The following is a 21,975-nucleotide window of genomic DNA, read 5'->3' as shown; positions in this document are numbered from 1 at the left end:
TCATAGCCTGAGCTCAAGATGAACAGAGTCCATGGAGGGGACTCAACAGTCATGGGGTAGGGGCAGCCCCTTCCTGTGCCAGCTGTGACCACCCGCATCCTCCCTTCACAGACTCACGCCGCTGCAAGAAGACTTTCCGCCAGTGCAACAACGGCCGCTGTGTATCTAACATGCTGTGGTGCAATGGGGTGGACGACTGTGGCGATGGCTCCGATGAGATTCCTTGCAACAGTGAGTAGTTGCTATAACCCAGCCTCCCACCTCACCCCTGCCCTCACCTCAGCCTCCCGCCTCACCCCTGCCCTCACCTCAGCCTCCCACCCCTGCCTCACCCCAGCCCCTGCCCCACCCCTGCCCCCCCTCAGCCTCCTGCCCCCCCCCCTCCCCTCACCCCTGCCCTCACCTCAGCCTCCTGCCTCACCCCTGCCCTCACCTCAGCCCCCCACCTCACCCCTGCCCTCCCCCCAGCCTCCTGCCCCACCCCTGCCCTCACCTCACCCCTGCCCTCACCTCAGCCTCCTGCCTCACCCCTGCCCTCACCTCAGCCTCCCTGCCTCACCCCTGCCCTCACCTCAGCCTCCTGCCTCACCCCTGCCCTCACCTCAGCCTCCTGCTTCACCCCTGCCCTCACCTCAGCCTCCTGCCTCACCCCTGCCCTCACCTCAGCCTCCTGCCTCACCCCTGCCCTCACCTCAGCCTCCTGCCCCACCCCTGCCTCCCACCTCACCCCTACCCTCACCTTAGCCTCCTGCCTCATCCCTGCTTTAGTTTCAGTCTCTACCTTATCCTCACTCTGGCTGAGCATTTGTCACCGGGCACTCTGAGGACAGGCTAGAGCTCTGTCCTGGGCCTTTGTGGCTCTGCAGAGGGATGCTGGCCTGATAGTACTGGTGGGCTCTGTTCTAGAGACCGCCTGCGGCGTGGGTGAATTCCGCTGCCGGGATGGGTCCTGCATCGGGAACTCCAGTCGCTGCAACCAGTTTGTGGATTGTGAGGATGCCTCGGATGAGATGAATTGCAGTGAGTGACAGCCTGCCCATGACTGACAGCCTGCCCATGACTAACAGCTGGCCCATGATTAACAGCCTATCTGTGACTGACAGCTGACCTGTGACTGACAGCTGGCCTGTGATTGACAGCCTGCCTATACCTGCTTTCCCCTGTCCCTCCCACCTCAGGCTGTTCTGCCTTATTTCCTCTCAGCCTGCTTGGCCCCAAATAGTAGCCTCTATTCTGTCTGGCCTTGCTTTATCTTACCTCCATGGAGGTAGTGAGCCAGTGGACAGCAGGCACCAAATCTGAAACCACAGGGGTACCACAGGGCCAGCAGCTGCTCTTAGAGGGAGCTGGGTGAGACCCCTTACCCACCCACCCTCCCTCCACCAGGCGCCACTGACTGCAGCAGTTATTTCCGCCTGGGCGTGAAAGGTGTCCTCTTCCAGCCTTGCGAGCGGACATCCCTCTGCTATGCACCCAGCTGGGTGTGCGATGGTGCCAACGACTGTGGAGACTACAGTGACGAGCGTGACTGCCCAGGTTGGCCAGCAGAAGCCTGCCGGGTGGACGGGAGGCCCAGGGGACTGGCAGCGTCTTCACAGCTCCCTTCTACCCCCAGGTGTGAAGCGCCCACGGTGCCCACTCAACTACTTTGCCTGCCCCAGCGGGCGCTGCATCCCCATGAGCTGGACGTGTGACAAAGAGGATGACTGTGAGAACGGCGAGGATGAGACCCACTGCAGTGAGTGCCCGAGCAGCCTAGCACCCAGCCTCCCTCCCCCACTCCACCCCTGCCCACCCACCAAGTGTGAAGACCCTACCTAGCTCTCACCTCACAGTCCTTATGGGAAACGCCTGGGTTCCCACTGTGCCTCACCCTCTCAGACTCCAGAATAGGGTCACTTCTTCGGCTTCACGGAGGGATACCACAGGCACCTGCTCTGTCTCTCCTTGTCTTCTCATTATGGCTCCTCTCTATTCCAGACAAGTTCTGCTCGGAGGCCCAGTTTGAGTGCCAGAACCACCGCTGTATCTCCAAGCAGTGGCTGTGTGACGGCAGCGATGACTGCGGGGACGGCTCCGACGAGGCAGCTCACTGTGGTAAGGAGTGGCCTGAAGCAGGTTCAGGAGGTGTCACAAGGAGAGACATTTGTCCTACCCGCTAAGGAAGAGTCCGCATACCAGTAGGCCATGTTGTCACGGCTGCCCACTCTGCCCTGTCCCCTCCTGAGTCTCTGTGTGTCTCCCTGCCCCGCCCACAGAAGGCAAGACTTGCGGCCCCTCCTCCTTCTCCTGTCCTGGCACCCACGTGTGTGTCCCCGAGCGCTGGCTCTGTGACGGTGACAAGGACTGTGCTGATGGCGCGGATGAGAGCATCTCAGCTGGCTGCCGTGAGTGGGAGAGGCCGTGAGGAATGGGTGGGCAGCAAACATCACAGCCCTGCTCTGGCAATGCCGGCAAATGAATGAGGTCAAGGGTAGGAAGAACTTCAGTCGGTTTGTGAGTGTAGAGCCATAGCCTCAGCTCCTGGATCCTCCCATTCTGCCCGATGCCCCCACGCAGGTCCAGGAACCTCAGGATGGGGGTGGGGCGACCATCAATAGCTATTAGGTCAGTGCTGGAGCAGGGCAGGCCTGAGGAGGGACTCTCTACCTCCATCCCCAGTGTACAACAGCACCTGTGACGACCGTGAGTTCATGTGCCAGAACCGCCTGTGTATTCCCAAGCATTTTGTGTGTGACCATGACCGCGACTGTGCCGATGGCTCTGATGAATCCCCTGAGTGTGGTGAGTGCTGTGACTGGAGGAATAGCCCTGCCTAGCCATGCTGGGAGTCCAGCCTCATCATCCATCGCCTCTCCCCACCACAGAATACCCAACCTGCGGCCCCAACGAATTCCGATGCGCCAATGGGCGTTGTCTGAGCTCCCGCCAGTGGGAGTGTGATGGGGAGAATGACTGTCATGACCACAGTGATGAGGCTCCCAAGAACCCACACTGCACAAGCCCAGGTCGGCCTCTAGGTGGCACCCTGTCCTCCCTCCTCTCCTGTGCCCCCCCCCACTGACCTGTTCCCGCCACCCTCCACGTCGGCCTCTAGGTGGCGCCCTTCCTCCTCTTTCTCCTCTTCCTCCTCTCCTGTGACCCCACTGACCGGTTCCGCCACCCTCCACAGAGCACAAATGCAATGCCTCATCACAGTTCCTGTGCAGCAGCGGGCGCTGCGTGGCTGAGGCGTTGCTCTGCAATGGCCAGGACGACTGCGGGGATGGTTCAGACGAACGCGGGTGCCACGTCAACGAGTGTCTCAGCCGCAAGCTCAGTGGCTGCAGTCAGGACTGCGAGGACCTCAAGATAGGCTTTAAGGTACACGTGGATCCGGCCAGACCCCTTTGCTCCTCCCCCTCATTCCTCCGTCAAGTACTTATTGAGAACCCACTCTGCCAGGCAGTGTACTAGGCTCCAAGAGCATAGCAGGGCAGACAGAAATCTCTTCAGTTAGAGTCTCCATAGAACACAGAGGGATGTGTTCACAGCTTAGATAAAGCCTGGGAGAAAAGAGAGTGGGTTGTCAAGCAGATATGTTGCTCAGGAGTTGAAGCTAAAGGCCCCGGCCTGGAGGAAGAGTTATCACCCCAGAGAGGCTATTTAAATCCCCAAGGAAGCGAATATAGGTGATAAAAAGCCTTAGCCAGTGCTAAGCTACACCAAGGGACTGGGAAGTGAGGGACATGAGAGGGATGCCACCAAAGCAGAATGACAGCCACATGAGGAAGCTCCAGGGACAGGGTGTACAGATTGCAGTCTGCGTGCCTCCCCAAGCCCTCCAGATGGGCTCTAGTCACCGGTTTCCAGAGAGGGTAAGGGCAGACTCCAGCTGTGTCCTCAGCTGCACATCCCTTATCCCCACAGTGCCGCTGTCGCCCTGGCTTCCGGCTAAAGGATGATGGCAGAACCTGTGCCGATGTGGACGAGTGCAGCACCACTTTCCCCTGCAGCCAGCTCTGCATCAACACCCATGGCAGTTACAAGTGTCTGTGTGTAGAGGGCTACGCACCCCGCGGTGGCGACCCCCACAGCTGCAAAGCTGTGACCGGTGAGACGGGCACTTGGAGGGTGAGATGCATGGCTTTGGCAATGGGAGGCAGGTAGGGAGAGGGCTTGATACAATGTAGCTAGAGATACCCTGCGGGACCAGAGCTGCCCCAGCATACCTAAGCCAGGAGCTGAGCTGGGACCTTCCCCCTACAGATGAGGAACCGTTTCTCATCTTTGCTAACCGGTACTACCTGCGCAAGCTCAACTTGGACGGCTCCAACTACACACTGCTTAAGCAGGTGCCAAAAATCAAGCTTTCCTTGTGCCCATTGACTGCCTGAGTTCTTCCTGCCGGGGAGCCCATGGTTGTCTCCTACTCCCTCGCCCTCCAGCCATCCTTCCCCAGATCCACATGTGCCCTGCTGGCAGCTGACTTCCCTGTTCCCATCCCAAACCCAGGGCCTGAACAATGCAGTCGCCTTGGACTTTGACTACCGGGAGCAGATGATCTACTGGACAGACGTGACGACCCAGGGCAGCATGATCCGAAGGATGCACCTCAATGGTAGCAATGTGCAGGTGAAAACAGAGGGCTGCCCCATGTTGGTCAACGTGTGCACCAGGGGCCCTGGGGCTGAGCGTCACACCCCTCCCCACAGTCAGATCTTGTCTCCCCTTCTCCTACACCACAATCAATACCAATTCACCCTCCTTGCTGTGCCACAAAACATTCTGCTCGTCTCAGCCTCTCTAACTCCTCTAAACTCAAAGTGTGCAAGCATAGGAGGTTCCTCCCACCTCCCCTTGCTACATTCTGAGTGCACTGGGTGTGTGTCAGTGGCCTGAGAGACCCCCCTGCTTGGAGTTCCTGGTGATAGACACTTACTGTCGGGCCTGGGACAGGACGTTTTAGATCCATTATCTCCCCAGCAAAGCTAACGGTGGGAGCTGTGCTGCATGTGACAGGAGAGAGAGAAGCCATGTGTCAGAGACCAGGATCCCACCAGCTCCTCCTCCTCTGTGTTCCCTACAGGTTCTGCACCGGACAGGCCTTAGTAACCCAGATGGGCTGGCTGTGGACTGGGTGGGTGGCAACCTGTACTGGTGTGACAAGGGCAGAGACACCATTGAGGTGTCCAAGCTCAACGGGGCCTATCGGACAGTGCTGGTCAGCTCTGGCCTCCGTGAGCCCAGGGCTCTTGTGGTGGATGTACAGAACGGGTAAGCAGACAAGAAGGAAAGATTGGGGGGAACCCTGGGAAACACCCGAGCCTGCTCAACCTGCAGGCTCCTGGTGGGACAGTCTCTAGACTCTTAGGGTTCACTGCTCCCCACCTGCCAGGTACCTCTACTGGACAGACTGGGGTGACCACTCACTGATCGGTCGGATTGGCATGGATGGGTCTAGCCGCAGTATCATTGTGGACACTAAGATCACATGGCCCAATGGCCTGACTGTGGACTACGTCACGGAGCGCATCTACTGGGCTGATGCCCGTGAGGACTACATCGAGTTTGCCAGCCTGGATGGATCCAACCGCCATGTTGGTCCGTATGCTAGTGAGGCTGCCCGAAGCCTGGGGGGTCTAATGGGTCTGTGGAGGGGCCAAGAAGGCATAGTGTACAGACACCACAAACCAGGGTCTTGGGGCTTCAATACCCTGGTGCTCCCCTGGGACTGGCTCAGACACCAGGCTACAATCCAGCTCCTAGGAGGGAAAAGAGCTATCCCCTGTGCAGCTTGGGATAATGGCCTGAGGGGGTGGGCACAGGAGGGCTACCTGAAGAGCCCCCACCCGTGCGTTACCCTTCCCAGGAGGAGCTATGTCCTATGCCAGAGCAGCAGTGTGGCTGTTGGACAAGCTGTCATGTTCAACCTTAGGAAGCCACAGAAACCCCTGGGCCTGGGATTCATTCCCCTCTCAGGGCTGCGATGGGATTCAAGGAGGTCAGGTAGGCACAGAACCCAGTCTGTACTCGGCGCCAACTTCTGCTCTGTCTCCCCTGCTTCCCCTCCCACAGTGCTGAGCCAAGACATCCCACACATCTTTGCACTGACCCTATTTGAGGATTACGTCTACTGGACCGACTGGGAAACAAAGTCCATCAACCGGGCCCATAAGACCACGGGTGCCAACAAAACCCTCCTCATCAGCACCCTGCACCGGCCCATGGACCTACACGTCTTCCACGCCCTGCGCCAGCCGGATGGTAAGGGAGGACACACGGCAGGGAGGTGCAGGAAGAGCGGTCCAAGCATGAGCGGCCTCTTCTCAGCAAGGGTCAAGACCTATAGCCTCAGTGGGAGTTTCTGCTCCTCCCCTCCCGGACACTGAGCATCCCTACCAGGTCCAGGATGTACAGAGGCTTCAGTCAGCCCTGAGTTCAACATGGGGGTCTCTGGAAACCAGGCCCTGAAGTAGTCAGAGAGCCCAGAGATTAGTGAGTGTGGGCAAAGAACGTCAGAGGAAGTCCTGAAAGCAGACAGATTCAGGGTAGGATAGAGATCTACCCTGCCTCTGTGCAGCCAGACATCCTTTAGAAGGCCAGAAACCATTCCCAGCAGGACCTGCCCTCACAGTCAGAGAAGCCAGTGGGCAGCCATGATCCTTCAACCTCTTTCTTCTGGCAGTGCCCAATCACCCCTGCAAAGTCAACAACGGTGGCTGCAGCAACCTGTGCCTGCTGTCTCCTGGGGGTGGTCACAAATGCGCCTGCCCCACCAACTTCTATCTGGGTGGTGACGGCCGTACCTGTGTGTCTAACTGCACAGCAAGCCAGGTGAAGTTCCTCTCAAGATCCCCACACTGCAGCACCCCAGTCCCCTGACCCCGAATTCCTGCTTCCAGCACCCACTAATGCCTGCACCCACTAATGCCTGCACCTCTGGCATGTTCGTGTTGACACTGGCACACTTCCTGCCTGCCTTTTGTATTCTCACGGCAGTCCTTGTATGCCATCACCTTTCAAGCACCTCTAATGCCGACCTCTCCAGGGCCATGAGCTCTTGCCTTCCCGTGCTCTCCCCATACAGACACCCCCTCATCTGGCTTTCCTAGATTCATTATAGCTCAACTTTCTGTCCAGCTCTGTCACCCCACAAACTCTAACACCACCATTTCTCTGAAACATTTTTTGCCCCGTGAAAGAAAACCTTCCAAGTTCCCCATACCCTCTCCAACCCCTCTTGCCCACTTGCCTTCCAGTTTGTGTGCAAGAACGACAAGTGCATCCCCTTCTGGTGGAAGTGTGACACCGAGGACGACTGTGGGGACCACTCAGACGAGCCTCCAGACTGTCGTGAGTGTCCTTGTGGCCACCAGGGGTGGAGACCTCACCAAGGGAGCCCACTTGCTCCTGCTCTTTCTGTGTGTGTGTGTGTGTGTGTGTGTGTGTGTGTGTGTGTGTGTGTACGCCTGCATGTATATGTGCATGTGTCTGTGTGTGCCTGCATGTCTATGTGTGCCTGTGTGTGAATCTGTGTCTCTCTGTGTGTGTGTGTGTGTCTGTGTATGTTTGTGTGCCTGCATGTCTATGTGTGTATCTCTCTCTCTCCTCTCTCCCTCTCTCTCTCTCTCTCTCTCTCTCTCTCTCTCTGTGTGTGTGTGTGTGTGTGTATGTGTATGTGTATGTGTGCTTGCATGTCTATGTGTGTATCTGTCCCTGTCTCTCTCTCTCTCTCTCTCTCTCTCCTCTGTGTGTGTGTCTGTGTGTGTGTGCCTGCATGTCTATGTGTGTATCTCTCTTTCTCTCTCCCTCTGTGTGTCTCTGTGTGTGTGTGTGTCTGTGTATGTTTGTGTGCCTGCTGTCATGTGTATCTCTGTCTCTCTCTCTCTCTCTCTCTCTCTCTCTCTCTCTCTCCTGTGTGTGTGTGTGTGTGTGTGTGTGTGTGTGTGTGTGCCTGCATGTGTGCAGGGTACGTTTGCCAGTGCAGACATGTGCATGACGTGGTGAAATGTGTGACAGTCAGAAGACAACTCTCTCAGCTTTCTCTTTCCTCACTGGGTTCTGACGATCATTGGGTGATTAGGCTTAGGTGGCAATGCCCGCTGTGCCATCTCCCTGACCCATCTCCTACTCCTGACACTGAGCCTCCCTTCCCGGCAGCCGAGTTCAAGTGCCGCCCAGGCCAGTTCCAGTGCTCCACCGGCATCTGCACCAACCCTGCCTTCATCTGTGATGGGGACAATGACTGCCAAGACAATAGTGACGAGGCCAACTGTGGTAAGGAGCTGCCTAGATACCAGCCATTCCTTCCCCAGCACTTGAGGGCTCCAAGAGAGAGGAAGTGCCAGCCTGCAGCAGCTTTCTCTCTAGGCTACATTTCTAGGCTTGGGACCAAAGCCCACCCGTCCACTACAAGGGACACAGAGGTGTCTACCCACCCTGAGCGCCCTACCTCTCCTCCTCCCTCTCCCAGACATCCACGTCTGCTTGCCCAGTCAATTCAAGTGCACCAACACCAACCGCTGTATCCCTGGCATCTTCCGTTGCAACGGGCAGGACAACTGTGGGGACGGCGAGGATGAACGGGATTGTCGTACGTGCTGGGTTCAGGGAAGTGGGCAGGGGACATTGGCACACACCGTAGTTGCCCACTGCTTCCCATAGAGGCAGCTCTGTTTCGGGTGGGACATAAGTCACATTGGGTGTCTCCTGGTTTGCTCAGAAAAGCTCCGTGCTTGGTGTGGACAGTCTGCAGATCCAGGCCGGGGGTAAACCATTTCTTCCTCCTGACTGAGACCAGGGGCAGGCTTTCGGAAGAGGGAGAGCATGGCACTGAAGCTATGAGGAGATAAAGGGTAGGGTCCTTATCCTCTGTTCCATCTTGCAGCTGAGGTGACCTGTGCCCCCAACCAGTTCCAGTGCTCTATCACCAAGCGCTGCATCCCCCGAGTCTGGGTCTGTGACAGGGACAATGACTGTGTGGACGGAAGTGATGAACCTGCCAACTGCAGTGAGTTGCCTGTCACCCCTGGACCATCTTCCCTCGCAGCATCTGTGGCTCCATCACCCCAGCATACAGACCCTTCCCTCGGCTACCATACCCTTGCCCAGTGACTCCTTGGTGGGGACTCCTCCTCACCCGAGCCGGTGCCTTGCAGCCCAGATGACCTGCGGGGTGGATGAGTTCCGCTGCAAGGACTCGGGCCGCTGCATCCCTGCACGCTGGAAGTGTGACGGAGAAGACGACTGTGGGGACGGCTCAGATGAGCCCAAGGAAGAGTGTGGTAAGCCTGGACATCCTGAGAGGATGGCAGTTTGGGATTATGGGTAGAATGAAGTTTGCTGGTAGGCGTCTGGGCTGCCTGCTGGTGGGGTCTCAGCATGACCCAGCGCAGGGCTGATACAAGGAAGCTTATCCTGTAGTGCCCACCACCTCTGAATCCTGCTTCTCTCCCTAGCTACCCCTCAGATTAGAATTGTGCAGACTCTCCAGTACCCTCCCTGTTCACCTGCGCACCCCCCAAATCAGCTGCCCTCCCCACACACTTTGCCTGTCTTGCCCAGAACCACCTGATGGCAGGAGTGTCAGTCCTGCACCTCAGAGCAGAGCTCCCTCAGACAGCAATGACCACCTTCTCGCTGCTTACCCTAGACCCTAGCATCTGCCACCTGCTCAACCCCTGACCACCCCAATATCTGCCTCCATGTTTTCCCTCCCCCAGATGAGCGCACCTGTGAGCCATACCAGTTCCGCTGCAAAAACAACCGCTGTGTACCAGGCCGCTGGCAGTGTGACTATGACAATGACTGTGGGGATAACTCAGACGAGGAGAGCTGCAGTATGTCCTACGCCTTACCCCGCCTGTCACTTCCTTTCCCGGGCCTCGGCATCTCCCTCCTCAGCACCCACGCTGCCCCTAGCCCCGTGCAGGGGGTGGCCTCCCAGGGCAAGGGGGTCAGGCACCCCTCAACTGCGCTCCACCCCACCCTATGTCCTGTCCTTGAGCTTGTGACATTTCATCTCATCTCACGTTTCTCTCCATTTTCACACTGTCCTCTTGGGGTTGCAGAGGTAGGTGTCTCTGGTGTACCCCCGTTCCTGCCAGCTCTGCCTCTGCCTGGAGCCCACCCATCCCTGTGCCATGCGTTTCTGCCCACATCCTTAACTGGCCTCTTCCCCAGACCTGGCACTTGTCTCAGTGGTCTTGTCCTTCCCTCCCCTCCCCAACGTGGTCTGTCCTAAGGACAGGGCCAGGAATCTGTGCCCTCTCCCATGTGTCTGTACCTCATGGGATAAGTGTGAGTACCCTCTTGGCCCAGCCAGTCTCCTGAGGACAGCCAGTCAGCTGCCCGCAAATGGCTGAGTGTCTTGATCATTACACCAGTCAGCTGTGTGGCCTCTTCACAGCCGTAGGAGTGAGCATTGCATTTGGGGGTTAGTAGTTCTGAGGGCTGGGGAATGCTCTTTTTGCCCACCCTGCTGGGGCCTGTCTCTCCTCAGCACCTCGGCCCTGCTCTGAGAGTGAGTTTTCCTGTGCCAACGGCCGCTGCATTGCTGGGCGCTGGAAGTGTGACGGCGATCATGACTGTGCCGACGGCTCCGATGAGGTGAGGAGAGCTCAAGGAAAGGGGTGATCTCGGTAGAGTTAGGACAGGACCCCAAGGGCCTGATTGGGCTGCTGGTCCCCGTGCCCACAGAAAGACTGCACCCCCCGCTGTGATATGGACCAGTTCCAGTGCAAGAGTGGTCACTGCATCCCCCTGCGCTGGCGCTGTGATGCGGATGCTGACTGTATGGACGGCAGTGACGAGGAAGCCTGTGGCACTGGGGGTGAGTGAGCCCCTTCCTCCTGGCACCTCCACCCTTCCCACCTCCACCAGCCCACTGTGTGGCCCAGGTTAATCCATCTTTTAATTCCTCCATTTTTTGGTCCTGCAACAAACCCTTATACCGCAAGCCAGGCACGGACCTAGTGTTGGATATAGCAGTAGGCAAGGCTTAGGCCCACTCTGCATGCATTTTTATGTAGGTTTTACCCTGTTGTACTAAGTTTTAAATCTCACCAGGGATTTCTACCCCACCTTTCATCATTCAGTTCCCAGATAAAAGACAGAAAACATACTGGAAAATATCATCCTGAGTGAGCTAACCCAATCACAGAAAGACATACATGGTATGCACTCATTGATAAGTGGCTATTAGCCCAAATGCCTGAATTACCCTAGATGCCTAGAACAAATGAAACTCAAGACGGATGATCAAAATGTGAATGCTTCACTCCTTTTTTAAAAGGGGAACAAGAATACCCTTGCAGGGAAGAGAGAGGCAAAGATTAAAACAGAGACTGAAGGGACACCCATTCAGAGCCTGCCCCACATGTGGCCCATATATATACAGCCACCCAATTAGATAAGATGGATGAAGCAAAGAAGTGCAGAAGTGTAGATCGCTCCTGATAGACACAGCCAGAATACAGCAAATACAGAGGCGAATGTTAGCAGCAAACCACTGAACTGAGAATAGGACCTCGTTGAAGGAATCAGAGAAAGAACTGGAAGAGCTTGAAGGGGCTCGAGACCCCATATGTACAACAATGCCAAGCAACCAGAGCTTCCAGGACTAAGCCACTACCTAAAGACTATACATGGACTGACCCTGGACTCTGACCTCATAGGTAGCAATGAATATCCTAGTAAGAGCACCAGTGGAAGGGGAAGCCCTGGGTCCTGCTAAGACTAAACCCCAGTGAACTAGACAGTTGGGGGAGGGCGGCAATAGGGGAGGGTGGGGAGGGAACACCCATAAGGAAGGGGGGGGAGGGGGATGTGCCCGAAACCGGGAAAAGGAATAACACTCGAAATGTATATAAGAAATATTCAAGTTAATAAAAAAAAAAAAAGACAGAAAACATGTATATTTATAATAAGCCTTTAACACACTAGAGCTGGACAGATATCTAACCTCTAAGCTATTGGCATCTACTTCTCCATCAAGAACCCTAAGTTACAACTTGCCACGTTGCATCTGAGCAGCTCTTAGCTCCAATTGGCCAGCCCTCGAGGTCATATTTTCATGACTCACCTACCCCATGGCATCTTCACCCTCTCTTCAAGATCCCTGCCTCTGACCCCAGCCTGGGAACCAAAACCCTACCCATCTCTCTTTGTTCAGCTACAGGCTGTAGGCATCTTTATTCACCAATCAGGGATAAGTTGGGGGGTAAGGTTACCTAGCATCTCTTGGGTCGGTGTAAGAATCTCCTGATCCCTGGGGCAACCAGGATATTTGGCATTGTAATAATACATAGTGATACAATACATAGTAATACAATACAATGTGCTACAATACAATACAATACAATGTAACAGATCTAAGCTCAGCAGTGCTCTGAGTGAGCTAAGCTAGGTAGAGAGCCAGCAGAAGGCTGTAGCCAGGACCACCCACGCCCTACCCACCTTCTACCCAGTTGCCTGTGTGAAGAGGCTAGTTCCTGCTCATCTCCCTGACTTGGGGCAGGCAGTGAGTCAGGGGCTGCTACAGCCAGACACGCCTGGGCTCAGCCACGGGAGGGACCAGTGTGACACCTGTCAGAAGAGAAGCAGGGGTCTCACCTATAAGACAACCTTCTGGTTCTGCCCTGTGGGCTGATGGTAGCACCCAAAGCTAAGTCCCCTAACTGCCGCAGACTATTCTAGACTCAGGTGTCCTACCTCACCTACTTAAGGAGAGCATCCTAAACCCTGGCGACACTGCCCCAAATAGCCTCTCCTCCCCTAAATACCAGAGGAAGCACCTCTGCCCATGGGGCAGAAAATGAAGATGTCTGAGTTTGATTCAGCAACAGCTTCTGTGCTGACCCCAGGGAGGGAATGAGGGACAGCATCCTGCAGCAGCAGCTGCATTCATCCTTACTCCTGTTTGCCCTGCACCCAGTGAGGACCTGCCCCTTGGATGAATTTCAATGTAACAACACCCTGTGCAAGCCACTGGCCTGGAAGTGTGACGGAGAGGACGACTGTGGGGACAACTCAGATGAGAACCCTGAGGAATGCAGTAAGATTTAGGGTGGGGGCTGGTTAAGAGCACTGGTTGCTCTTCTAGAGGGTCCTGAGTTCAATTCCCAGCAACCACCTGGTGGCTCACAACCATCTGCAATGGGATCTGATGCCCTCTTCTGGTGTGTCTGAAGACAGCAACAGTGAACTAATATGCATTAGATAGATAGATAGATAGATAGATAGATAGATAGATAGATAGATAGATAGATTTAGGGTGGGACAAGGCAAGGTTAGAGGTCATCCATGGCAAAAACTGGGGATGTGGCTCCCATAGTCCCATAGACTCCCCAATGGCCAGCTCTCCCCTACCACTTACCCCCTACCTCCAAGACTGATCGCAGCTCTGTCTCCTGGCTTCTACAGCCCGGTTCCAGTGCCCTCCTAACCGACCCTTCCGATGCAAGAATGATCGTGTCTGCCTGTGGATTGGGCGCCAGTGTGACGGCACCGACAACTGTGGGGATGGGACTGACGAGGAGGATTGTGGTGAGCTGAGGGCAATGAGCAGGGGCTGAGGGGAGCTGCATCTGGGGAGCAGACATTGCAGTAAAGCTGAAGGGGGGAGTCTAAATCTGGGGAGAGTAGAGCCCTTGGGAAAACGTATGGGAAGCCTCCTCGATCTGAGTCTGCAGGTTCAGCGTGTACACACACACACACACACACACACACACACACACACACACCCTCAGCCCGACGAACAGCCAGGACACAACTATGTTCACAAGATCCCTGTGGATGTAGGGGTAGCCTGCTCAGTAGCCTGAAGCCTCTCCCCTTCCCAGAGCCCCCCACAGCCCAGAACCCCCACTGCAAAGACAAGAAGGAGTTCCTGTGCCGGAACCAGCGCTGCCTGTCATCCTCGCTGCGCTGTAACATGTTTGATGACTGTGGCGATGGCTCTGATGAAGAAGACTGCAGCATAGGTAGGATCAGGCCTGAGAGCAGAGGGTGGGTGGGCACCTGGGGGCAGGGTTCAGGGGAAGGAATCCACTGTCTGTCCCCCACAGACCCCAAGCTGACCAGCTGTGCCACCAATGCCAGCATGTGTGGGGACGAAGCACGCTGTGTGCGCACCGAGAAGGCTGCCTACTGTGCCTGCCGCCCGGGCTTCCATACTGTGCCGGGCCAGCCCGGATGCCAGGGTAGGAAAGCTGAAAGGGAGATGGGGCAGGAACCCCAGCTCCTAGACTCCCCTGTGACCCCCAGTGTAACCCCCAGACATCAACGAGTGCCTGCGCTTCGGCACCTGCTCTCAGCTCTGCAACAACACCAAGGGAGGCCACCTCTGCAGCTGCGCACGCAACTTCATGAAGACGCACAACACCTGCAAAGCTGAAGGTGCTGGAGTCCGGGAGGACCGGAAGGGGTGGGACCGGAAGGGTGGGCGGGGCCGAGCCACACCAGCTATAAAATGGTACTAGTCTGGCATGGAACATTCCGAAGCACACTTCTTTGCTCAGGCATGGACTCCCAGACTCAAGGTGCACCAAGACACCATCCTGAGCAAAGCAAAGCATAGGAAAGGTAGAAGGCACCGGCTGGCTTTCTGGAGAAGTTCTATGAGAGCAACACTCCCATGTGACACAAGTGTCCCCTCCACCCTAGGTTGAGAGTACAGCCAGACTCACATGGGCCCACCCGCATGTCTCCTCCATGTTCTGACATGGCATTGCACCTTTCATATGTCTGTACTCACACATCGTACACACACATGGTGTGTATATATATACACTCCTGTGTATACACACACGTCTCACGCCATGCATATACACACCACATCCTTGTACCCTCTCAGCATTAATCAGTCTGTAGCAGACTTACATGGCGATGCTGCCCAGAGACCACCAGACAGAATTCCTGGCTCTGTCAGGTGGCAAAGCGGGTAACTCAAGGGCAGATTTCTGAAAGATCTGGTCATTCTGAGTCAGCTTACAGGTTAGCCCTCAGAATTGCCATTCGCTACACCAGCACCGGAAACTTCCCTTTCTGTCTAAAACAAATGATCTGACTACATCAGAGGCTACTGTAGTGTAACAGGGTCTTGGGTGGAGGTCACTACTCCAGTACTTGGCCATACGAGTCCCAGGGACGAAACTCGGGCCCTGAGTTCTCACGCACATCTGATAGGTAGTCGTTTACTCTGGCAGGCTCCGAGTACCAGGTGCTATACATCGCTGATGACAACGAGATCCGAAGCTTGTTCCCAGGGCACCCCCACTCAGCCTATGAGCAGGCCTTCCAGGGTGACGAGAGTGTCCGCATAGATGCCATGGACGTCCATGTCAAGGCCGGCCGTGTCTACTGGACTAACTGGCACACGGGCACTATCTCCTATAGGAGCCTACCCCCTGCCGCCCCTCCTACCACTTCCAACCGTCACCGGAGGCAGATCGACCGTGGAGTCACCCACCTCAATGTAAGTGTCCAGCCTGTCAGAGACCCTGTGAGAGAGCTCTGCAGGACAGAGCTGACTTGAAAAGGACAGTGTGGGAGCTGGGAGAGCATAAGACTAGAGAAGACAGGAGCGGTCAGGCTTGCCTGCTTGGCACAGAAAGCAGCCAGAGCAATAATTAGTATCCCTAGTCAGCCCTGCCACGTGGTGACATGGGCCACCAGGACAGACTGGCACTCAGAAGCATAGTCCACTGTGACACCTCCATGTCAATACTGGCCAACTTGCTTAAGTTTGAGGTTTGGTCCTCAGCAACAACCATGAAGATATAATAATAATACCTAGCCTTATAAGCTTCTTTATAGATCTGGCTGCTTGGTGGTTTTAGTCCTAGATCTGAACTAAGGACTTCATGGATGCTAGCCAACTGCTTTAGCAGCGAACTACACTCCCAGCTTCACGCCACTGCTTTTTTTTTTCATTGACAGTTTGTGTGTGCATGAGTATGTGCGTATATCACATGTTTGTGCCCTGGTACACACACAGAAATCAGAGGACAATTTAAAGTTTGTTTCTACCAGGAGTCCCAGGGATTGAACTCTGGGCCTCAGGCTTGGCAGCAAGCCACCTTTACCCCATGAGCCACTTCACTGCCTCCACCCCATAGCCTCTCTTAAACTTTGAATTAACTAGAAAACCATGAAAATATGCTGGGCCTGGCTCATGCCTGTAACTCCAGCTATATGAGAGGCAGAGGAAGAGAAAAGGGTCGGGCTGGAGAGATGGCTCAGTGGTTAAGAGCACTGACTGCTCTTCCAGAGGTCCTGAGTTCAATTCCCAGCAACCACATGGTGGCCCACCACTGTCTGTAATGGGATCTGGTGCCCTCTGGTGTGTCTACTACAGTGCACTCATATAGAATAAATAAATCTTTAAAAAAAAAAAAATAAGAAAAAGGGTCAGCCTAGGCAACACAGTGAGTTCCAGCCCACAGCTATGATAGAGACCTAAAGAACCTAGAGGCTGTGGTCATTGTGGGGTGACAGACAGTGATGGGGGTGATGAGACAAGATGGCAGTCCCTGACCGTGTGACCCCACTTAGATTTCAGGGCTGAAGATGCCGAGGGGCATTGCCATCGACTGGGTGGCCGGGAATGTGTACTGGACCGACTCCGGCCGAGACGTGATTGAGGTGGCGCAAATGAAGGGCGAGAACCGCAAGACGCTCATCTCGGGCATGATTGATGAGCCCCATGCCATCGTGGTGGACCCACTGAGGGGGTGGGCACGGGCCCTGGGGGGAGGCATCTGGGCTGGTGTCATGAGGCCCTCAAGACAGGTGGTAGGCTCAACAGGACAGAGACCACAGGCTTCCAGGCTACCCCAGTTCTGGCCCTCCTAAAGCCATCATCAGGGACTCCCACTTGGATAGCTGACCTCTGCTTTCCTGGGCCCCCCTGAAGGGGTAGCTCTGCCCACTCAGCTGCTCATGTGGTTAGAGCAGTCGATGCTAGCATTGGTCAGAAGCTGGCTCCTGGGTCTCATTGTAGGAGACAGGGTGCTTCCTCACAATACTAGGGGTGTTCAGGCCAGGCCAGGTGCCCCCTGCTCCATCTCGCACTGTCTCCTTGGCCCTGGGGTCCAACCCACTCTCATCTCTCCCTTCCCAGCACCATGTACTGGTCAGACTGGGGGAACCACCCCAAGATTGAAACAGCCGCGATGGATGGAACCCTACGGGAGACCCTCGTGCAAGACAACATTCAGTGGCCCACAGGTCCCTGGGGCAGGGCTAGGGTGTGGAAGGGGCAGGCTCTGATCACGGCTGCTTCAGAAGTCACCTCAAAGTCACCCCTGTGGGCAGTGGGGTGGGCGGTTTCCAGCAGATCAGGCTGAGGGCCGTGGGAGTGTTTCCCCGATGGGCGACTGGGAGAGGTCGTATGAGCAGGGTAGCGAGCGCTGCTGTGGACACCGTGCAGAATCTGCTCTGTTCTCTGCGCCCAGCCTGGCATGACAGAAGCTGATGCCTGACAGCATTCTCTCACCCCAGGTCTGGCCGTCGACTATCACAATGAACGGCTGTACTGGGCAGATGCCAAACTATCGGTCATCGGCAGCATCCGGCTCAACGGCACCGACCCCATTGTGGCTGTTGACAGTAAACGAGGTTAGAGGGTGCTTGGTCCCCAACGTTGGCATCAGGCTTCCTGCTGACCCCAAAGACTTGTGTTCTTTGGAAGCCCCACCAGCACTGCCAGCCTGTGGGCCTGCGCCCCCCTGACCATTTATTCGCTCTACCAATGAGTATCAAGTTGTGTGGGTTGAGCAGGGGTGGGAAAGAGAGCCGAAGTCTCCCGTGAACCCAGAAGTCTTGGGGTGATGAGACCTACACTGACAGGCGTGTAAAAGAGTGGGTCCAAGGCCCAGGTCCCTGTCTTCACATAACCCGACTCTCCCCCACTCCCAGGCCTGAGTCACCCCTTCAGCATCGACGTGTTCGAGGACTACATCTATGGCGTCACTTACATCAACAACCGTGTCTTCAAGATCCACAAGTTTGGACACAGCCCCTTGGTCAACCTGACAGGGGGCCTGAGCCACGCCTCTGATGTGGTCCTGTACCATCAACACAAGCAGCCTGAAGGTGCCTCAGAGAGAAGACCCAGGGTGTGGAAGGGGTTGGGGGTGGGGTTATTGAGAAGGAGGGTGTTCTAAGTGCGCGCCGCTCAGCATGGACCCCCTCCACTCACCTGCAGTGACTAACCCCTGCGACCGCAAGAAATGCGAATGGCTGTGTCTGCTGAGCCCCAGTGGGCCTGTCTGCACCTGTCCCAATGGAAAGAGGCTGGACAATGGCACCTGTGTGCCTGTGCCCTCTCCGACACCCCCTCCAGATGGTATGCACACCCCTTTCCCGGTACCTGAGGATCCCTTCCCGATAGCCTTTGGCTCCCCTGACCCTTGATCCCCTTCCTCTGCCCTGACAAGTTCTTACCGCAGCCCCTAGGCCTGGAACCTGTACCCTGCAGTGCTTCAATGGTGGTAGCTGTTTCCTCAATGCTCGGAGGCAGCCCAAGTGCCGCTGCCAGCCCCGTTACACGGGCGATAAGTGTGAACTGGACCAGTGCTGGGAATACTGTCAAAACGGAGGCACCTGTGCAGCCTCCCCATCTGGTATGCCCCCAATCAGGACAGGTCCTTCCCCACCATCCTGACCCCCAACCTCTCCTCGCCTGGTCTTCCTATTGCCCCTTCCCTAAGATCCCTCCCAGCTCTGCTATAGGCCCAGGTGGTCCCCAGTGCCACGGCCTCACTGACAGATCCTCTCCCCGCAGGCATGCCCACCTGCCGCTGTCCCACCGGCTTCACAGGCCCCAGGTGCACCCAGCAGGTGTGTGCAGGCTACTGTGCTAACAACAGCACCTGCACCGTCAACCAGGGTAACCAGCCCCAGTGCCGATGTCTACCTGGCTTCCTGGGTGACCGTTGCCAGTACCGTGAGTATTCACCCCAACCCCCGCGAAGGAAGAGGGGAGCAGGAACCCAAAGGGGCAGTTCGAGAGGATGGAAGCCATCTGCAGATGAACCAAGCCCAGACCTGTGGGTGCTGCCCCCCACATTGGCACACCTTCCTGGTGTAGGGAGCCTCCAGGCGTCAGGATCATTCAACAAAAGGAATGCCCTTTCTGAATGCTTAGGGAACACCCTAGTGTCCTGGGGTCTGTGACAGGGCATTAGGGGGCTCAGGAGGAGGTGGGAGTCATCCACAGGTCCTGGACAGTCCTCGACCCTGCACAGTTGGATCCTTATGAAGGGGCGGGGCTTGAGGTACTTCCTCTCCACTCCCAACCACAGGGCAGTGCTCAGGCTTCTGTGAGAACTTTGGCACATGTCAGATGGCCGCCGATGGCTCCCGACAATGTCGATGCACTGTCTACTTTGAGGGAACGAGGTGTGAGGTGAACAAGTGTAGTCGCTGTCTCCAGGGAGCCTGTGTGGTCAATAAGCAGACGGGAGATGTCACCTGCAAGTGAGTGGGGGGGTGGGGGTCCTACCTCCACATTCTGCCCTGTGGCAACTGTGTGGCCCATTCTGGCCCCGCCCCATCCGGCCCCTCCTGGCCCTGTTCCTGTCCTAGCATCACAGATACCCTTCCGCAAACCCCAGCCCCAGACTTTGATTCCTTTCCACAGCTGCACTGATGGCCGGGTAGCCCCCAGTTGTCTGACCTGCATCGACCACTGTAGCAATGGTGGCTCCTGCACCATGAACAGCAAGATGATGCCAGAGTGCCAGTGAGTTGGACCTGAGCCTCACTAGGCACAGGCTGGCCCCTCCCCCCAAAACCCCAGCTGAGGAATGATATGATATGGCCGCCTAGTACCTCCAGTTAAAGTGGTCGAGGAAGTGATGCTGGCCCACTGAGTTTTGCTTTCTTGCCTGCAGGTGCCCACCCCATATGACAGGACCCCGGTGCGAGGAGCAGGTTGTCAGTCAGCAACAGCCTGGGCGTAAGTGGTGGGGAGAGCAGGACTGCCAAGACGTAGAGCAAGAACCTCCTGCCCCCCATCTCCCTAGGCTTCAGACTCAATCTTCCAACTTCTCTTTCCAGATATGACCTCCATCCTGATCCCTCTGCTGCTGCTGCTCCTGCTGCTGCTGGTGGCAGGCGTGGTGTTCTGGTATAAGCGGCGAGTCCGAGGGTGAGCCACTGGGAGTCTGGAAAATTCTGGCTGTTACTTTACAGTCTGATAACCTCACCAACATCACGGTTCCCTGACTCCTGCCTCTCCCCAGGGCTAAGGGCTTCCAGCACCAGCGGATGACCAATGGGGCCATGAATGTGGAAATCGGAAACCCTACCTACAAGATGTATGAAGGTGGAGAGCCCGACGATGTGGGGGGCCTCCTGGATGCTGATTTTGCCCTTGACCCTGACAAGGTACGCTGGAGGCCATTGAAGGAGCTTCTGGAGCAGGGTCCAAAGGCTGGGTGTGACCAAGGCAACCAAAGGTGTCGCCCAGAGGTAGAAGCCGGAGTATTCTAATCATATGAACCTCTCTATTTTTTTTTCTTTTGCAGCCTACCAACTTCACCAACCCAGTGTATGCCACGCTCTACATGGGGGGTCATGGCAGCCGCCACTCCCTGGCCAGCACGGACGAGAAGCGAGAACTGCTGGGCCGGGGACCTGAAGATGAGATAGGGGATCCCTTGGCATAGGGCCCTGCCCCAACGGACGTCCCCAGAAAGCCCCTGCCACACGAGTCTTTCAATGAGCCCTCTCCCCAGCCAGCCCTTCTCCGGCCCTGCCGGATGTACAAATGTAAAAATGAAGGAATTACTTTTTATATGTGAGTGAGCAAGCACAGTATTATCTCTTTGCATTTCCTTTCTGCCTGCTCCTCGGCATCCCCTCCCCCCATGCTGCCTTGAGGGGGCAGGGAGGGCTCTGTGGCTCAAAGGTATGAAGGAGTCCACATACGTTCCCTTACCCCGGGAAGCTGGCGGCACAGCCTCTCGCCTGTACAAGACACTCAACAGGGCTCCAGTGTCCCAGCTTTCCTTTCCTCGGCTCCCTGGGGTTAGTTCTGGGGAGGTGGAGCTCTCTGCTGAACCTGTCTGGAATATCTGGCTCTAGCTGAGGTAGGAGTATTTTTTAGTTGAGGGAAGTCACCCCAAGCCCCAGCTCCCACTTTTAGGGGCACGTCTGGGATGGCCATGCTCAGTATCCCTTCCAGACAGGTCTTTGCCTCTCCAGTGCCCCCTCTGTGGCTCCTAGGGCTGAACACATTCTTTGGTAACTGTCCCCCAGTCTCCCCTCCCCTGAGGACCAGGAAGAATTGGGGCACACCAAGGAAGGGCAAGTGGGCAGCCCCATTTTGGGGACGTGAACGTTTTAATAATTTTTGCTGAATTCCTTTACAACTAAATAACACAGATATTGTTATAAATAAAATTGTAAAAAAGGAAAAAAAAAGAAAAGAAAAGAAAAAAAAAACACTGTGTCTGCATGCTAATGTGAGACTTTGGGAGCTGGGGCTGTGTTTGCCTGTTTCAGCCACCAGAGGGAGCCTTGCTGCATGCTGGAGGCTGGCCTGAGAATCCTAAGGTCGGCGTCTCCAGCCCCACTCCATCCTCCTGTCTTGCTATGACAGGGAAGAGCTGTTCTTCTTGGTGTATGACCTTGAGCCTTATGATGTGACTTGTGCTGGCTGTATCTGGTGTCCCCTGGCCCCAGCACATTGACTCAGAGATAGACATGTTTCACTGTGCACCTGCCCTACCCTGGCCACCCTAGAAGAAATAAGTACACTGGGTAGTAAAGACCGTCAGGATGGTCTGCTACAGCTCTCTGCTCCGTGCTCCTTTGGAAATGTTGACATCTTACTCTATGATCTATGAGTAAAGCCCTGGCTATGAGGCCAGCAGGATGGCTCAGTGGGCAAAACACTTGGGTGTGCAAGCACCCTGGAACCCTCATAAAAGCGGGGAGGACCAGCTCCATAAAATTGTTCTCTGACCTCCATATGTGTGCTTT

General features: G+C 55.8%; 1 protein-coding gene across 1 annotated transcript in view; it reads left to right on the top strand.

Moving 5' to 3' along the window:
• Positions 1 to 21,420, top strand: part of Lrp1 (LDL receptor related protein 1) — an 80,682-nt gene extending 59,262 nt beyond the window's left edge. Inside the window, exons 47-89 of the mRNA XM_032914049.1 lie at positions 112 to 231; positions 907 to 1,020; positions 1,387 to 1,536; positions 1,616 to 1,738; positions 1,981 to 2,097; positions 2,259 to 2,387; positions 2,662 to 2,784; positions 2,868 to 3,008; positions 3,173 to 3,363; positions 3,910 to 4,093; positions 4,249 to 4,334; positions 4,495 to 4,614; positions 5,069 to 5,256; positions 5,378 to 5,583; positions 6,058 to 6,246; positions 6,668 to 6,816; positions 7,242 to 7,335; positions 8,143 to 8,259; positions 8,456 to 8,575; positions 8,870 to 8,992; positions 9,141 to 9,266; positions 9,705 to 9,821; positions 10,484 to 10,590; positions 10,681 to 10,813; positions 12,917 to 13,036; positions 13,405 to 13,527; positions 13,824 to 13,964; positions 14,049 to 14,183; positions 14,260 to 14,379; positions 15,189 to 15,457; positions 16,537 to 16,715; positions 17,105 to 17,211; positions 17,485 to 17,601; positions 17,902 to 18,078; positions 18,191 to 18,331; positions 18,435 to 18,608; positions 18,770 to 18,931; positions 19,290 to 19,464; positions 19,628 to 19,729; positions 19,881 to 19,945; positions 20,047 to 20,137; positions 20,232 to 20,376; positions 20,517 to 21,420. Of these exons, the coding sequence (XP_032769940.1) occupies positions 112 to 231; positions 907 to 1,020; positions 1,387 to 1,536; positions 1,616 to 1,738; positions 1,981 to 2,097; positions 2,259 to 2,387; positions 2,662 to 2,784; positions 2,868 to 3,008; positions 3,173 to 3,363; positions 3,910 to 4,093; positions 4,249 to 4,334; positions 4,495 to 4,614; positions 5,069 to 5,256; positions 5,378 to 5,583; positions 6,058 to 6,246; positions 6,668 to 6,816; positions 7,242 to 7,335; positions 8,143 to 8,259; positions 8,456 to 8,575; positions 8,870 to 8,992; positions 9,141 to 9,266; positions 9,705 to 9,821; positions 10,484 to 10,590; positions 10,681 to 10,813; positions 12,917 to 13,036; positions 13,405 to 13,527; positions 13,824 to 13,964; positions 14,049 to 14,183; positions 14,260 to 14,379; positions 15,189 to 15,457; positions 16,537 to 16,715; positions 17,105 to 17,211; positions 17,485 to 17,601; positions 17,902 to 18,078; positions 18,191 to 18,331; positions 18,435 to 18,608; positions 18,770 to 18,931; positions 19,290 to 19,464; positions 19,628 to 19,729; positions 19,881 to 19,945; positions 20,047 to 20,137; positions 20,232 to 20,376; positions 20,517 to 20,657 (5,951 nt within the window). The 3' untranslated portion in view covers positions 20,658 to 21,420. The remainder of the gene's footprint in view (positions 1 to 111; positions 232 to 906; positions 1,021 to 1,386; positions 1,537 to 1,615; positions 1,739 to 1,980; positions 2,098 to 2,258; positions 2,388 to 2,661; positions 2,785 to 2,867; positions 3,009 to 3,172; positions 3,364 to 3,909; positions 4,094 to 4,248; positions 4,335 to 4,494; positions 4,615 to 5,068; positions 5,257 to 5,377; positions 5,584 to 6,057; positions 6,247 to 6,667; positions 6,817 to 7,241; positions 7,336 to 8,142; positions 8,260 to 8,455; positions 8,576 to 8,869; positions 8,993 to 9,140; positions 9,267 to 9,704; positions 9,822 to 10,483; positions 10,591 to 10,680; positions 10,814 to 12,916; positions 13,037 to 13,404; positions 13,528 to 13,823; positions 13,965 to 14,048; positions 14,184 to 14,259; positions 14,380 to 15,188; positions 15,458 to 16,536; positions 16,716 to 17,104; positions 17,212 to 17,484; positions 17,602 to 17,901; positions 18,079 to 18,190; positions 18,332 to 18,434; positions 18,609 to 18,769; positions 18,932 to 19,289; positions 19,465 to 19,627; positions 19,730 to 19,880; positions 19,946 to 20,046; positions 20,138 to 20,231; positions 20,377 to 20,516) is intronic.
• The last annotated feature ends 555 nt before the right edge of the window (positions 21,421 to 21,975 follow it).

Source organism: Rattus rattus, chromosome 1, assembly GCF_011064425.1.
Source record: "Rattus rattus isolate New Zealand chromosome 1, Rrattus_CSIRO_v1, whole genome shotgun sequence".
In the NCBI taxonomy this organism is placed as follows: domain Eukaryota; kingdom Metazoa; phylum Chordata; class Mammalia; order Rodentia; family Muridae; genus Rattus; species Rattus rattus.
Note: the sequence above shows the minus strand (reverse complement) of the source record. Positions and strands in the feature narration are given on the sequence as shown.